The 15,672-nt window shown below is 36.9% G+C and overlaps 1 protein-coding gene across 1 annotated transcript in view; it reads left to right on the top strand.

Moving 5' to 3' along the window:
• Window positions 1–15,672, top strand: part of LOC104523452 (otogelin-like protein) — a gene marked incomplete at its 3' end in the record, with an annotated part of 55,153 nt that overhangs the window by 16,157 nt on the left and 23,324 nt on the right. The window contains exons 9-19 of the mRNA XM_029084504.1: window positions 505–710; window positions 3,536–3,666; window positions 4,240–4,346; window positions 6,591–6,697; window positions 7,398–7,523; window positions 8,225–8,333; window positions 8,588–8,634; window positions 10,057–10,202; window positions 11,776–11,899; window positions 13,523–13,700; window positions 14,578–14,702. Of these exons, the coding sequence (XP_028940337.1) occupies window positions 505–710; window positions 3,536–3,666; window positions 4,240–4,346; window positions 6,591–6,697; window positions 7,398–7,523; window positions 8,225–8,333; window positions 8,588–8,634; window positions 10,057–10,202; window positions 11,776–11,899; window positions 13,523–13,700; window positions 14,578–14,702 (1,406 nt within the window). The remainder of the gene's footprint in view (window positions 1–504; window positions 711–3,535; window positions 3,667–4,239; window positions 4,347–6,590; window positions 6,698–7,397; window positions 7,524–8,224; window positions 8,334–8,587; window positions 8,635–10,056; window positions 10,203–11,775; window positions 11,900–13,522; window positions 13,701–14,577; window positions 14,703–15,672) is intronic.

The raw sequence follows: 15,672 nt of genomic DNA on the forward strand, positions 1-15,672 counted from the left end.
GGATTAGATCCATGCTGCAATGTTATTGCCCAATGGTCTTTGGTCGAAGGAGGAAGATATACCGTGTTTCGGTCAATAGTGTTTTCTGTTCTGTAAGTTCCTCTATTTGCAGACGTCTAACCCAGTGATGATCCTGTGCCCAGAAAAGCTGCTGGTGGTCATAGTGTCACATAGTTCCTCACACAACATAGCATGCTCATGAAGTCATGTATTCCTCAACGTGCCCATGCTGGGCTTTGAAAATGAAGACTCATTATTCTTTCAGGCTTATAATTGGTACAACTGATAGGTGTATACAGCAGAAAAACATTAATTTTGATGGTCCATATAGGGAAGTAAACAGAAGAAAAGATAGTAAAATATGACAAAGACTAGGATGGGAGTGACTATATACACTTGGGAAAAAGGGCTTAGTGAGTTAGAAGGTGATGTTTTATATGGTATTTTTCTAGCACTAACTTCATCTCATCTGAGGTCTTTGAAACAGGCCATTTATTTTTCCAGATTAACGTTGCCTCAGACAGTTGGAAATGCTTTCCTTGAGAGACTGGCTGACTATATTCTGGTGAAGACTACCTTTGGTTTTTCTCTTGCTTGGGATGGAAACTCTGGTATTTATATTAAGCTGACAGAAGATCATAAGGGAAAACCTTGTGGCCTCTGTGGAAATTTTAATGGCAATAAATACGATGACCTGATACTGCAAAATAGTAAGTAAATAGCTTAGAAATACACCCTTACCTTGTGTGAACAGCTTCCATGTTCACTTTAACTATAATACTGTAAAAAGGCAGAAACTTGTTTCAGTTATTTCAGTAGAAAATAAAATATCTGCTCTACTCTTCCTCATTATTAAAGATGCTAAGGGAAAAGATCCTAGTTCCAGAAAGTATTTATATGTATGTTTAAGCCTATTCTTGCTCAGCAAAGCACTTAGAGTATGTTTATCTTAGACTATGAAAGTGCCTTCAAATAATAAATAAATAAACAAATGCTTGTAGTTCTCTCTATGGTTAAAGGTGGAGGGAAGAGGAGAGAAGAGCCAAAATATTAATATTTGGAAAAAGCACCATCTTGAGTCATACCTTTATATGAGCACCATAAAAATGCTAGTTGAAATATGTAAATTTCAAAAGCTGTTGCCAGGGAGTTCCTTGTATCTCTGTTGGTATGGTGTATTATGGGACTCCAACTACCCTTCAGGATGAGTAGTTGCTCGATGCTGTGTCTGAGGCAGAGATGACTTGCTAAACTGGTAGGATATTCTGTAGTCTATGAAGGAAATACTCTATAGGGATTTTTGTCCCACTTGCAAATAATGTGGGGGGAAAAAAAAAGAAAAAAAAAAAAGAACAAGCTTGAGAATATAAGGAATATTTTTCTGAGTCTCTGATAAAATCAAAGATAGGATTGTTTTATTGTTATCATTAGTTGCTGAGAGAATCTAGTCTCAAGGCCCTGCATATTCTCAAGTCACAGAAGTTATCTCACTGTAACTCTTTTCCCCTCCTCTGTTTTTCCCCTCCTCTGTTTTTCCCCATTTTTATGGTTGATAGCAGAACTTCTTCTACTTTTTATGTGAAGGGAGATGCAGTGTGTACCTATCTTTCTATAGCCTTTAAAAATCTGGCCAGTATAAATTTCTCATACCTCTTCTGCTGTGAGTGCAATAAGTTCTCCTGTTTAATGCATTAACCTTAGTATACCAGAGTATAGTGTGTTTACTAACTAGTTAAAACTGGTGATCTGTGTAATAGTGGAGAAAAATGGAGTGTGGAGGAGATAATGAATTCACATGATCTCTAAAAAAATAGTAATTTCAGTATCTTTAAGTGTATTATCTGTTATAAAAGTCTTCCAGCTCTTAGTTTTCTTCATTTCCAAAGCTACATTTCTTCACCATCATAATTTCTTCTAGCATTTTCTTTATCAGAAATTATAGCGTTACTGTAGGGTACAAATGAGAGCACTATGAAGAATTTTAACCTTGAACAAGTTGTATAACATGGTGCCTTGACTTTCTGCAAATACAAAGCAGGATATTTTGTGATATCTTCGCAGGAATGGACTGCTGATTCAAAATACTTCTAAACCACAACCTTTTTCTCAGTGTTTCCAAATCTTATAAATAATTTTGGATGTTGATTTATCTCCCCCAGATAAACTACTTCACTTAGGAGTGTAAGGGAAGCTCTTACTTCTATCCTGAGACTTCCAGCATCTGAATGCTCTTTATTTGCAATGCCCCAAATAAATAACTGACTGAGAGACATGTGATATTCCGTTTCAAAGCACAGATTAAAAACAAACTAATTTTCTGTTTCCTTATCTTCAACTTTAATGGAATCTTTGTATCACTTTAATATACAAGGCTGTATCTGTATATAGAACTGTCTCAAGTACAGTGCTTTCATTTGGCAGCATTTTTTGAGGACTTAGAAGTCCTCCTTTTTTCAAGCCATAGTGGCTCCTTTTTTCAAGCCATATTGGAATGTAAATAAAATATTTTTAATGTTTTTGCAGAAGCAGAATTATGTTAACAGGTTTACCTCTAGATCAAAAGCCAGCCATTTATATTTGGGAAGGGTTTTCTGCATAAAGAACTATTCTGTCAGGGAGGGAGAAATGTTTTAAGTCTCCTTGGCTCTTAAGTAAAATAGACTGGTGGTTAGGATCTGATCTTAGTTTATTTGTGGAGATGCAAATATCTGATTAGTGTGCCTTAGGGCTTTCCAAAGAGTGCAGAGTGTCAAACTTTGTACATCCTGTGCTAGAAGAAGTTAGATTAAGTTTTGGGTAGTACAGCTCTGTGAAAAGAAAAAAAAAAAATGTAGCTGATTTCATTTAAATGTGCTATATCCTAACCATGCATCGATATAGATAAGCATAGCATAGATACAAATTACTGTAAGGTTCTTCAAGGTGGAGGCAATATACCCTTTTAAATGTACTTAAGAACATAGAGAAAATGTAATATTTAGTTCTTGCTGCAGAAATATGGAAATTCTGGATTTGTTTCTTTACTGCTAACCTTCTTGTATGTTCATGTATCTTCCTCAGCCTGTTGCCATGACTTCCACTCACGCATCTTGTTCATTAATTCTCCCATGCTCATGCTGTGAGGAGAGCTGGGCATGTAGTGGTGTGTTTGTTGTAGCGCTTTTCTGTAGCAAAGGAAAAGCAGGGAGATAATAGTGGTAACTGACCTTTGCGAAACACAATGAAAGCCTTAAATGGCTTTAAAGAAATGTATTTTTTCTTAAATATTCAATGCATTGCACTTGTCCTTATTTATATATTTGTTATAAAATTGTCAGGATCGCACTTAAAAAAACCCCAACCAACCCCCTGTCATATATATTTTTTATATTTTTATTTAAATGTAGTATAAAATACTATCTGAAATTAAAAAAGAAAAATAATGTTTTTATACACCACTCATACTCTGAACAACTACCAGAAATTTCTTAACTGTGTTATATGTTTGTGTTGACATTTTTTTTTTCCTGAATAATCTTACAATGTTTTCATGCAGTAGGTGAATATACAGAAGATATTGCTGAATTTGCAAATAGCTGGGCTGTGCAAACCCCAAGTGACGTAGCCTGTGTACCTACTGCCTCAGACTTTTCCAGTCCTTGCTCAGTTAATGCAGCATCCACTGAGGTAAATTAATCATGTTTTTTATATAGAAATATATTTTCTTAATCTTCATTGCCTAGTGATTGTCCAAGAATCTAGCAATATGCACTACATTGAAAAAAATCCTTAAATGCATTGTTGCTTTGAGAAAGGGAAGGTTCAGATCAGGACTGTTGCTAGGGAGTGTCTGAAGATCTTCAGATGTTTAGCTTAAAAGTACAAAGGCTCATATAGGATGTACCAAGTGGCACAGGTCTACTGGAAGAGCTCTTAATTGCTGCATTAACCTTGGATTCCGTTTCCAGTCCTGGCATCTCATTAGTTTGGAAATTGTGAAATACTGCAGAAGTAATACACAATGCTCCTGCATTGACACAAAATGTGTTTTTTGTCATTGCACATTCTTTCATCCCAGCTGGTTTAGGAGCAGCATGCAATCAAGCAAGCCTAGGCAGAAAGAACAATTTTTAGGAAGAATAATAACGGAGACATAATAATAAACTGAGATCCTTGATCAGGGAAACAAAGCTAAAAAGAATTATACTTGTTCAGAAAGTATTTGCTAACTGTCATTTAATGATTCTCCTTAATGCACAGGACATATTCTTCAAGTGCCAAATATTCCTACAGTTTCCTTTTCTCAGCTGTCATGAAAGCATAGATCCGTATTCTTATATTGCTAGCTGTATGAATGATCTTTGCAGGTAAGACTGGAGTTCTTGTGTGTTTATTTTTGATGCATAAAGTGAATGCTCTCTCTTTCATTTAAGACCAGAACTGAGTAGCATTGAGGGAAGTTAGGAAGAACCAAGTTCAAAGTGAAAGAGATGGGGTTTCTCAGTGGATGGTTTAGTGTGGAAACAAAGGGCACAGAACCAGCCTGCCAAGGGATATTTTGATTGCTGAAAGTTTACATGTATTCAAAGAAACACTAGACAAATACATGGGAGAGAAATACATGGAGAATTACTAATGACAAAAGAGGAGCTGCTAATCACAAAAACCCTGAAACCTGTATCTGGAGGTCCCGAATCAAAAATACATGGAGATGATACTAGGGAGAAATATTAATGAGACTGGAGGAGCTGGACCATTTGTCTGACACAGTTGGATTGTTTTTATGAGCAACCACTATTCAAATCAGTAGAATTTTTCAAATTTTTATTTATTTATGTGAATCTAGAGTTGTCAAAAGAAATTAAACTCTCATTGGCTTTGGTGGGTGTGACACCCCCTCAGCTGCTAACATTATTTGCAAGCTGGTATTTTTTCCTTAGCTCTCCAGAATCCCGTTTAGTTCTTATTATTCAAGTTAAACTGTTGGTCCAGAATGTAAGTGAATTAATGACTGAGCAGTGTACCTCTTCCTTTTTAGTAGGGTTTTTAAATTAAGAAGTAATTGTCATAAATAGCAGGATTTTTACCAGATAGTATTATGACCTTCTCAGAGTATCATCAATTTAATCAAAAACATACAGAAAAGATCACAAGACTAAAAGTAAGAACCACTCAGTATAACCCCTTACAACTTGTTAGTTCATTTTTGATGAATTTTTAGTTTCCTGCTTTACCATAAAGTCAAGACGGAAACATTTATGTTTGTAGGCAAATCTCCAAAGTGTGCTTCCTGAAGTTTAAGGTCTGTATATTCATTTTGCTCAGAGAAGGGATGAGTTACCTCTGTATGGTCTCTTTGTAACTCAGGAGTTTATTGTGAATTTTTCTTTGCAAAAGAAGAATAATGAGAAGCGAATTTTCAAATGTGATATTGAATCAGCGTAATGGTGTTAAGGTGGATTTGATTTTTGTCACCATGCATATTTGTCTCGATGTGAATTGTGTGAACATTAAAAACCTTGAAGGAAGTTTCTGTGTCAAAGAACCTCATTAATTTAGGCTTATTTTGTTTATAAAAGAGACCTCTCTTCTTGTGGCTTAGTGTCAGTTTATCAATTTTTTTGTGGGGCCATAGTATATGCCAAGTATTCTTTCTGTTAAGACCCATTTAATTGGATTAGATAAGGAAAGCTGGAGAGACTCTGATCACTGTAACAAAGAGTACAGTGGTGTTTGATGTGATAACAGATGTGTTGAAAGCAGAATACAAACACAATATAATATATTCTTAAGACCATTAGCTTTGGAAGCATGATTTTGTGTGCATATAATAGAAATGTCATGTTATGTCTAGTTCATTTTGGCATCAAGTCCTCCACAGTGAGCGATAGGAGTTGTTGGACTTTCACTGTAACAAAAGGCTGATGGTGTCTCACCTTATGTCACTTACATCTGAATGAAATTTGAGCTTACCTGAATACTGATCAATGCCTCTTTACTTGGTCCAGGCAAAAGCACACTGTACAGCTGCTTTGTATAGACTAAGGCAGAGATAATGTCTTTGTCCAAGGTCACGCTGTAAATCCCTGAGCCTGTCTACACTATTCAGTGGATAATGCTTCTGGCACTGACCATTTCAGCACAAGGTCAGGAGTCCACCAACAGGGTTCTTCTCACCTAAGTTCAAGGACTGACAGGCAATTGGAAACTTGAACTTGCTACTTGGACCAGAATGCCTTTTATCAGTGTAGGTTAGAGTTTCTACATCATGCAGGAGGTAGAGGGCCTGGGATGTGGAACTTGAAACTGTTGAGGTGTCCATTGTCTTCAAGACAAAGTCATGTTCCTCTTTCACCACAAACAGCATTTATATCTTTTGTAATAAATTAGTGGGTTTATTCATTGTGGTAATATTAGATAACTTCTTGTGAGATCAAATGATAAAAACACAAGATATTCAGTATAACTCGTTCCTTTTCATAGTGTTTTCACTGTGTGCCGTTATGACTGAGTGGTGTCAGCTGTGTGTGAAGTATCCTGTGCAGTGTCCCGTGGTAGATTTGTAGATGGAATTTGAGTTCCTTGATTACTCTCTTGTTTTATCATTTCAGAGTGGATGATGATGAAACATACTGCAGGGCGGTGACAGAGTATGCTAGAGCATGCTCTCACGCTGGGTCCCCGGTGCGGGACTGGAGGGATGACTTTCCTGCCTGTAGTAAGACTCTTTAATAAAGCATGCTATGTGACCTTTGAGATATCCCATGTATTCATGTCAAATAAGCCCATCTTGAAAACGTTTGTCACGACAGGACTCAAACCTGATTCTGAAGTAGATCAGCCAACTTCACTATTGCTGGCAAACCATGAAGTCAGTGACTTGCTAGAGGAATATTTTAATTCCATTGTGATCTGATCTTGATTCATACAAAATTCATGTTTCTGCAGATTGCTTGAAACGTCACGTGTGCTGATCATATTGTAGGACAAAGAACAAACATTTGTGGAGATCTGATGTTGCCCCTCTTCCCAGATGACCTTTCATTGTCTACTGGCCCTGTAACAGAACTAATACAGTTAACCCAGCTCCTTCTAGTTATCACCACCGCCCTTCAATTACAGCCCAGTCTCATGCACAAGACTTTGAACTAGCTGAGATATGAGCACATGTTCCCCTGTCACAGAAACTGTAACTTCTTTTGGAGGGGTGATGTAAGAATTTGGTAAAGAAAGACTTATACTGATGAGAGATTCACCATAATTCAATAGTTAAAACCTTTCCAAACGGTCCATTGTACCTGATCTGAGTAGTTACCTATACTAGAAGCACTGCACAACTGTTTATTTGAGAGAGACGAGTTCCTCAGTTTGGAAAGAGAAATTGCCCTGATGTTCATTATACCATGTATTTTTTCTAGCTGAGAAGTGTGAAGACAGCTTTGTACACCGGGACTGTATCAGTTGTTGTCCACCAACTTGCACATTTGAAAAAGATTGTCTTGGCAGCAACCTACACTGCTTAGATGGCTGTTACTGTCCAGATGGTAAGTACTGTCAATTTTATGTGAAAAAATAAGTGTAAAGCTAATATCCAGCATCATAATAAAGTTGTCTAAATAGGTTGTGCTTAAAGTTAAAGCCTGAAAATATGAATATTATAAATTCTGCTCTAACTGTTGTTATTCTCACTGTGATTCTTCCTTTTATGTTGTTCTAAACATTTCTCTAGAACACAAAGATGGGCAGTTAAAATCTGGAGCCATCACTAGTGCTTGCTACAATAAGATATTGCATAGATTTAATCCATGTAATCTGAATTATTCCAAAATATATTGAGGTTTTGTTTAAACAGAACATGTCTTATGCTCTATACAAGAAAACATATTTCCTTAGACCTGTACTCAATAAGAAATAGGGATTGGACTGTGAACAGTCCTGTTCTAGAAGGACTAAAGATTATGTGATCTCAGAATCTTCTCAGTTTTGAGTCTGCACAGTTTTACATGTTTAAGGCAGAAATTTTTCATAAAGTAACTATTCAGAGTGACAACTGCTTTGAGAGAGCTTCACTGTTCATCACTCCGAGCTCCCTGCCCTCGTTGAGTGACTTTTTGCTGGTCCCTGGTTAAGACTGATGAGATCACTTTCTGTCATATTTGAATGTTTGAGTCAGATGGGGGAAGAGCAGTGATCCTGAGTTTGTTAATTTGTTTTTTATGTAATTTATTAACTTTCCTCCCAATAGGTCTCATTATGGAAAATGGAACTTGTATCTCTGTGTCGAATTGTCCTTGTATTTATCATGGAACTGCCTTCCCTGTAGGCTCAAAAATTGAACAAGAATGTAGCAACTGGTATGTGAAAGCCTCACGTCTGTATTTCCTCTCTCTGTGACCTCTGCCTATAGTTAGTTTAACATCATAGTGGCACTTATATTTTAAAGAATATTTATTATCTATGTTTTACAGTCAGGGCCCTGTGTATCACTAAAATATGCAGGCTGTTCTATGGAAAGGGTGAATTCAAGACATATTAATTAGCTCAAAGCTGCTCTTTTTGCTAAAGATCAGAACACTGAATTTCTGTGTTTTGTGATTTTTCTTTTCAGTATTTGTATTGGTGGCATTTGGAACTGCACTGATCATGATTGCCCAGGTACCTGTATTTCATTATTCTTTTCCCTCCTCAGCGAACATAAGGGATAAACTTTTCAGAAGACAACAGAGCCAAAAATGATCCAAGGGCTTGGGATACTCATTCAAGTAGACAGATGTTGAGAGTAGCAGTGGGCCAGCTGGGGTAAAGCTATTAAGTGCCTGACCATACTCATCTTACCTTTTCCCATTTCCTCCCCTAACTCAGTGTGTTACATCCACCTCTTATTTTCTATCTGCTGTTTACACTCTTTGTTCTTTGGGTCAGGTGTTTTTTTTCTATTGCCTGTGCAGTACCTAGGCCAAGTATAAGTATCTCTTCACTTCTAGGTGTAATTGTAATCCACATAATAAGAAAAACATCATTTTGATGCTCAGTGTGCTGTATTTTCTCCCTTGTAACAACAGTTCCTCCTTATCTTTAAAGATTACGTTTCTCTGTAATGAGTTACTCAGAGGAGCATGGCAGTAGTCAGGTAGTGAAACTCCATTGACAGTTCTGCATTTTAGACAAGATTATACTATCAAAGTCATAAAGAGAATTTTTTACAAATTAAGGAGCCACTCTGAACAAGGTAATAAACAAGGCTTAACAGTTACTAAGCTAGGCCTCTGAACAAGGTAAGAAACAAGGCAATAAACAAGGCTTAACAGTTACTAAGCTAGGTACAGGGTGAATCTGAAGTATAAAACAATTGACACTGAGAACCACTCCATATGTCCGTATGTTGAGGGTTAATTACGACTCCTCTAGTTTGGTTAGGGGGACTGAATGCCTTTTAGTAGCAGAAGCAGGTTAGATGTGCTCCCACAGAGCACCTCCTGCGGTAGTTGCAGCCAAAATGAATCTAGTTCATGTGCTCTGACACTGCTCCGTGGTGTGAATGAAAGTGCAGTAAGTGGGGACACGCTGGAGACCTGCTTCAACAGTGCACTCCTGATCTGAACTGAAAAATGAATATAGATGTGCCCTGAGGACACACGCCTGCAGCCTCTTCACGCCTGTGGCAACAAGCAGTGCCGTAGTACCTGGAAGGAAGGAGAAAGAAGCTTGTCCTCTTTCACACTCAGTCATGCCAAAAGATGATGAGGAAGAAGATTCTAGGAAACTTCAGAGTTGTAATAAAGAAAAAACTCTGTTGTATTTTGTAGAACTCGTGCCTCTAAGGCATCTCATCTAGTTAGAACCAAAAGATGCTGCACATTGGTGTCCAATATGAGAAGGTATCTGATGGAAGTAGGTGAATATAACATATTTTATTTCCAAATGCCGTAATAGCTAGATAATAACTAATATTAGTTAGCCTGGATTATGTGCTTAGAAATAAGGAGAAAGTTTCTTATTTATCTCTCTTCCATAATTTAAAGAATAAGGATGTATTCTTACACAAGCAAACATTCTTTTTTATCCTTTTCTCTCAAGCTGAATGCTCCATCACAGGTAGCTCTCATTTCACAACATTTGATGGACGTCATTTTACCTTTCTTGGGATTTGCCAGTACATTTTGGTTAAAGGCACTGGGAAAAACAAATTCACAGTCACTTTACAGAAAGCACCTTGTGGACAGGTAAGTCACATTTTTGTTGAACATTCACAACAAACATGTCCGTCCATATTTCAGGCAATCTTGTATAAGTTCTAGTGTAAACTACTGGGTTATGTTTAACAGAAAATATGAATTGAAACCATTTTACAGCTTTTTTGTAAGCGGTTTTATTACTACATGTTGTATTGCCCTTTGTAAAATCAATTGCATCTTTAGAGGGATAAAGTCTAAGGAGTTAATTTATGCACATTGAAAAATTATATACATATTTGGATATGATACAAAGAGATGTCTCAGGCTTTAGTAAAGCTGTTGCTGGCAGCACTGAACAGGTTTAATACACTACCAGTTAGGCAAGAGTTTTGGGGGTTTTTTGGTAGCTTTAGATTTTTACTTGATATGTTATAGCATATTTAATTTGTTGGAACAATGCCTTATAGGAAACTATTGAAGAGAGTAGCTACCACACATGTTTGTTTGAAAGTATTTTGGCAGGTATCAACACCAGGCTTTACGAATAGAGATGCTTATAAAAGTACTTGTCTGTGAGACTGGATTTAATTATGTTTTTAGTCACTTAGGCTCTCAGAAGGGGCTCTGAGACTGTGACTCACAGTTGCCCCTGTGCTGAGGACTGGGATGCCTGAACTCATCAGCACAGTGATGCACAGAAGCTGCCCTACTATGGGACTGCCTCTCATGTCCCTTCAAAAGCTAGGCTATGAGCTGGTGCCTCTGCTGTTTTATAAGCACTTCTTTCTCCTGTATAGGTGTTGAGACTCCTGTTTCTGCATTTCAGGTGGCCTCAAGCATAAAACGGTTGGTTAGGTAGCCACTGAGAGACGAGGATGCTACTGGAAATTACCCTTAGCATAACTCTAGGCACCTTGGAAAGTTGCTGGGTGAAGATATAGGGGCTCCAGGGAGCATAAGATGCTTGATTTAAGCTGGCTTTGTGTCACCTTTGTTCTGTACTTAGATTCATAAATTCTGCCTAGATAGCACTCTAAAATGATGAGTGTGAGTTAGTTTATAAGTTGCCATTTTTTGATAGTCAGATATTTATAAATTATTGTAGTATAATTCTGGAGAAATTGTATCCTTTTGGTCTGTAGTCAGAGATTATGATGACGTTTCAAGAGAGAAGTACCTCCATGTGTCAGTAGTTTCTTTTTCCTGCATTGTTGCATTTGGGCTCTGGTTGCACCAGCTTGATATGTACAGGGTCAGACTCTTGCTCAAACACTGGTTAACTCAGCAATGAGGAGTACCCAGCGTGGCCATGCAAGTATGGCCTTTTGAACCCAGTATGAGTACTGGGGGATCTCTGTCCCCTTACTACTAGACTGCTATAATAGCTAAAATGCGTTCTGCTTGCTTTTATATGCATATGTAATGTTTTATTATGTTCTACATGCAATTTCAGGTGCCCTATTTAAAGCTTTGAGTGATAATTTAGAACTGATTTACCTGATGACAGTTACGATATTTCCTTTCTATAAAACTATTTTTTCCCCTGTTTGTTTGTTTTTGTTTTCCATGGTAATATTAATGACTTTGCCTGTTCCTGATGGTGAAACTTGTTTCTATTTAGAACTTTGACCATGCCTGCATTGAGTCTGTAACACTAGTTCTTGAAGATGATGTGAACAAGCAAGTAACTCTCACGAGATATGGTCAAGTCCAAACTGGCCTTAACCCAGTTTTTAACCTTAATGGTAAGAAGTGCATGGAGTAGAATTTTACCAGGGTTCGCATTCTTTCTTTTACATACTCCAAAAGTTTTTAATAATATTTGTCTATGAAAAAGGAATTTCTTCAAACATAACTTATGAAATGTATAATCACTTACTTTTTATAACCTTGGTAGTGGTTCTATAAATGTACTTTTTCAACCTGTGAAACAGTGTCCTTCATTATGCCCTCATTTCTTTGCATTTCTTATCTTGCAGGGTACCTAGAAATTCCACTTATTTTGTTTGTGTTTAGGGGGAGGAGGTAAGAAAAAGAAGGGAGGTGAAGAGAAGTTGTAAATCATCTTCATGCTGATGTTAAGGTCTAGCTTGATTAAAGCTTTTTGGAATAAGTGGCATGGAATAGAATCCACGTGCTTTACAGGACCTACGTTGCTTTCAGTGCTGACTAATGTGATTTCAGGCAGGGTACTTCATGGTTTTGGAAAGGATAGTAAAATAAATCAGCCCTAGAAGTATGTTATAAAATTAAGCACTGAAGGTGGAAATGATATTGCTAAATTTTGTATATTACAGTGATCAGTAGTAAATTCTTACTGGATTTTTAGTCTCTTTCTGAAAGAATAAAGTGAGAGATCCCATTTCCTTTCCCAGCCTCTAGCAAATGTGTGTTTAGGGAGTTCTGTGCTGGTAGTTGCAGCTATGTCTTAATTGAATTTGTCCAGTCAAAATTCTACTTTCGGCTTTCACAGCTTCCTATGACAGTGAGTTTCATAGCTCAGTTTTTCAGTTATGTTGACAGTTCTGCTTCATAATTTCATTGTTAATTTCATTTTGTCTTTTGAATCAGTCCCTATTCACTTTCTTGTCTCTTCCTGTAGTCTGTGACAAATATAATCAATGACAAATGTCTTGATAATTGGGTGTATCAAGTAAGTTTTATCAGTTAAGAATATATTTAAGCTCACATAAGCATTTTATCTACCTCTTCTCAGTTTATGCAGCTAAGTGTGTGTGCATGCGTAGAGGCTGCTTGTGAAGGTAGATCTGCTTTAAGCTTGCAGCTGCAAGTAGCCCAACAATGTGTAGCAAATGAATGCTGTGACTGTGAAATTTCCATTTCCTCTTATAATGGATTTGCTGGGCAGGAAAGCTGGGAATTTGATAGGGCCTTAGTTCACATACAGTCTAAAGAAGCAACTATACTGATGCTGTATCAATAGTAGTAAGAAAGAACCTCCTCTCTAAAGATTGGAATACACTTTACAGACATCTGTTAATGTTATAACATCCCTGGAGACTAAGAAACAAATTGTTTCTTGACTTACCTTCTCATTGCCAGAGGCATGCTGTTGCATTGCTTTCTTCTAAAAAAGTGAAATGCGAGAGTGGCTTCTGGATAACTTACAGGTACAGAAAGGCGAGACATTTTCTACTGTTGACAGTAGTTGCAATTCCTGATTTGTGTTTCTAATGAAAGAGATATGTAGTATCATAAATTCAGATGGAGGATGTAGGTGAGGTTGTGCATATTTTCTCATTTTATTTCAGAATTTTCAAAATCTATTCTGTTTAAGGGGTAAATCAATACTACCTGGAAGCTGGATTTCAGTGACTTTGTTTTTCTTTTTGTTTTGCTATGTGCAGGGGCTATTGAAATTCAGAATATATCTTCTTTCTTTGTTCAACTGAAAACTAGTTTTGGTTTGAAGATACTTTTTGCTAAAGATGGGGAGAGAATCTATGTTCAAGTTGATGTTGGCTGGAAGAGAAGAACATTAGGGCTGTGTGGAACGTACAATGGGAATTTAAGAGATGATTTTCTGTAAGTTGCATATTGTACATTTAGATTATGTTTAATAACAAGTGGAAAGTTTTGTTGAATGTAAACATCTGATTATTTCATTTTGTTAACATGCTCATACTTCATTAAACAAACCAATATAAAATCTCTTAATTAGAATGTTAGTCACTTTAAAATATGAATCTCATATATTTAGCTAAGTCTTTCTAAGATGTTAAGCTAAGTAATTTTAAAAACCTATCATATTATTTATAGAAGTTATTGGATGATGGTATTGCTTGAATGTACTTTTTCCCTCATACTACTAGTATAATCCTCACTTGATTAACACTTACTACTGTTTGATTTTTTTTTTTTCCCCCACATCAAGTTTTAGTGGAAAAAAGTGTAATACTGAACCATAGGAATAGATTAATTGGAAAGGCACACTTTCCTTGCTCTTTTACTTCATTTCCTCTTAAGTTCCTCAAGATATATCACAAAACTTTTCTAGCAATAATAAATGCTTTTGAAATACTTCATGAAAAATAGCATCGAAATGCAAACAGTCCCCCTCTAGAACACTGAAATTGGCTAACAGGTCAAATTTCACTAAATGTATATACTCAAATAAAGGCCAAAGTCTCCTCTCATTAATGACTCCATCAACTGATTTCACAGTACTTGAATTAAGTGTGAGGGCAGACTTTGAGTGTAAGAATGGTTTTGCATGAGTAAAATATTGATGGAAATCTTCACATGCCTTTTCTTCTTTTATACCTCACAGATGGAAATTCTTTTGACATGTTGAATGTTCCATGTGAACATGCATCTAAGACTTTTTGATGTACTTGTGTCCTCACCTATGTGGTCTGTAAGGTCAGCAGGACACTTGCAGTGTTGATCTTTTCCTTTTCAGTTCTCCGGCAGGGATGATAGAAGGGACCCCACAACTTCATGCCAATGCATGGAAGGTTTCCTCAGCTTGTTCTGTGCCTATCAATATTCCTGTGGTTGATCCCTGCAATGTTAATCAGCAAAATGGTATGTTCTCACATGGGAGTCTGGAATTAGCTGTATATTGTTGTTATTATTATTATTATTATTATTATTATTATTATGCCATTTTTTGTTTTCTCTGTGAGTTGCACATACATGTATTTCCACTTCAGTTTTAGATGTGCACTCTTTCTTTCCCTTTTTTTTTTTTTGGCAAAGACCATTCTTTCCATACATTTAGCAAGTAAAATGTAAGTCCATCATAAATACAAGCTAGCTGATCGTTTAATGCTGGGTGTACTGGCCATGAATTCTAAATTCTGCTGTCTGATATACATGGAGAGTGCTAGGCAGAACACTGTCTGCAGTCCTGTAAATTATGCCAGTCAAGAGGAATGATGTGATGCATATTTGTAGATTGACAAAGAAAGTACAGGAGACACTGTCTTGCTGAGACAGTGTTCAGATCAAAAGTCCTGTCTCTGGCTTCTCCATGCTTGTTGCATTTAAAGTTTCCTTATCTTCCATCTATGCTCTCTGACACTAACTGATGCAAACAATCTGAGATCTGTGGATTTGTTAAAATTCCTGAGTAAAGATTTTGTTTTGGCTGGTGTTTTTCTCTGAACTTTCACTGTCTCCTCTTTTCTGTGTTTCTGTCCTTTTCAATTATTGAAGACAATGGGCAGACAGTAGTTGCCAGTTCTGACAGAATTGAGTCTAATGTTTTTAATGTTTCAGACATAAGGCCTCACTAAGGATGTGGGATTTGGCCATATTTAGAGCCTGTGGGAGCAAGCCTAGAATAACCATAAACATCTAAGAATCTGGGGCATTGTAAGACTTTTTATGTCTTCAGCATTGTCTGTCTTCTAAAGCAGTACATCTCAGCCAAGTTAGCTCTCTCCAAGATACTTCATTCCCCACCTTCAGTTCTGTGCTTCCTCAGTGAAAGTGGAGTTTGACATAAATGTAAGCTATTTAGAGCAGGAGGGTGGACTACATGACCTTCTGA

The sequence above is a fragment of the Antrostomus carolinensis genome, unplaced genomic scaffold (assembly GCF_000700745.2).
Source record: "Antrostomus carolinensis isolate BGI_N321 unplaced genomic scaffold, ASM70074v2 scaffold28994, whole genome shotgun sequence".
Classification (NCBI taxonomy): Eukaryota; Metazoa; Chordata; class Aves; order Caprimulgiformes; family Caprimulgidae; genus Antrostomus; species Antrostomus carolinensis.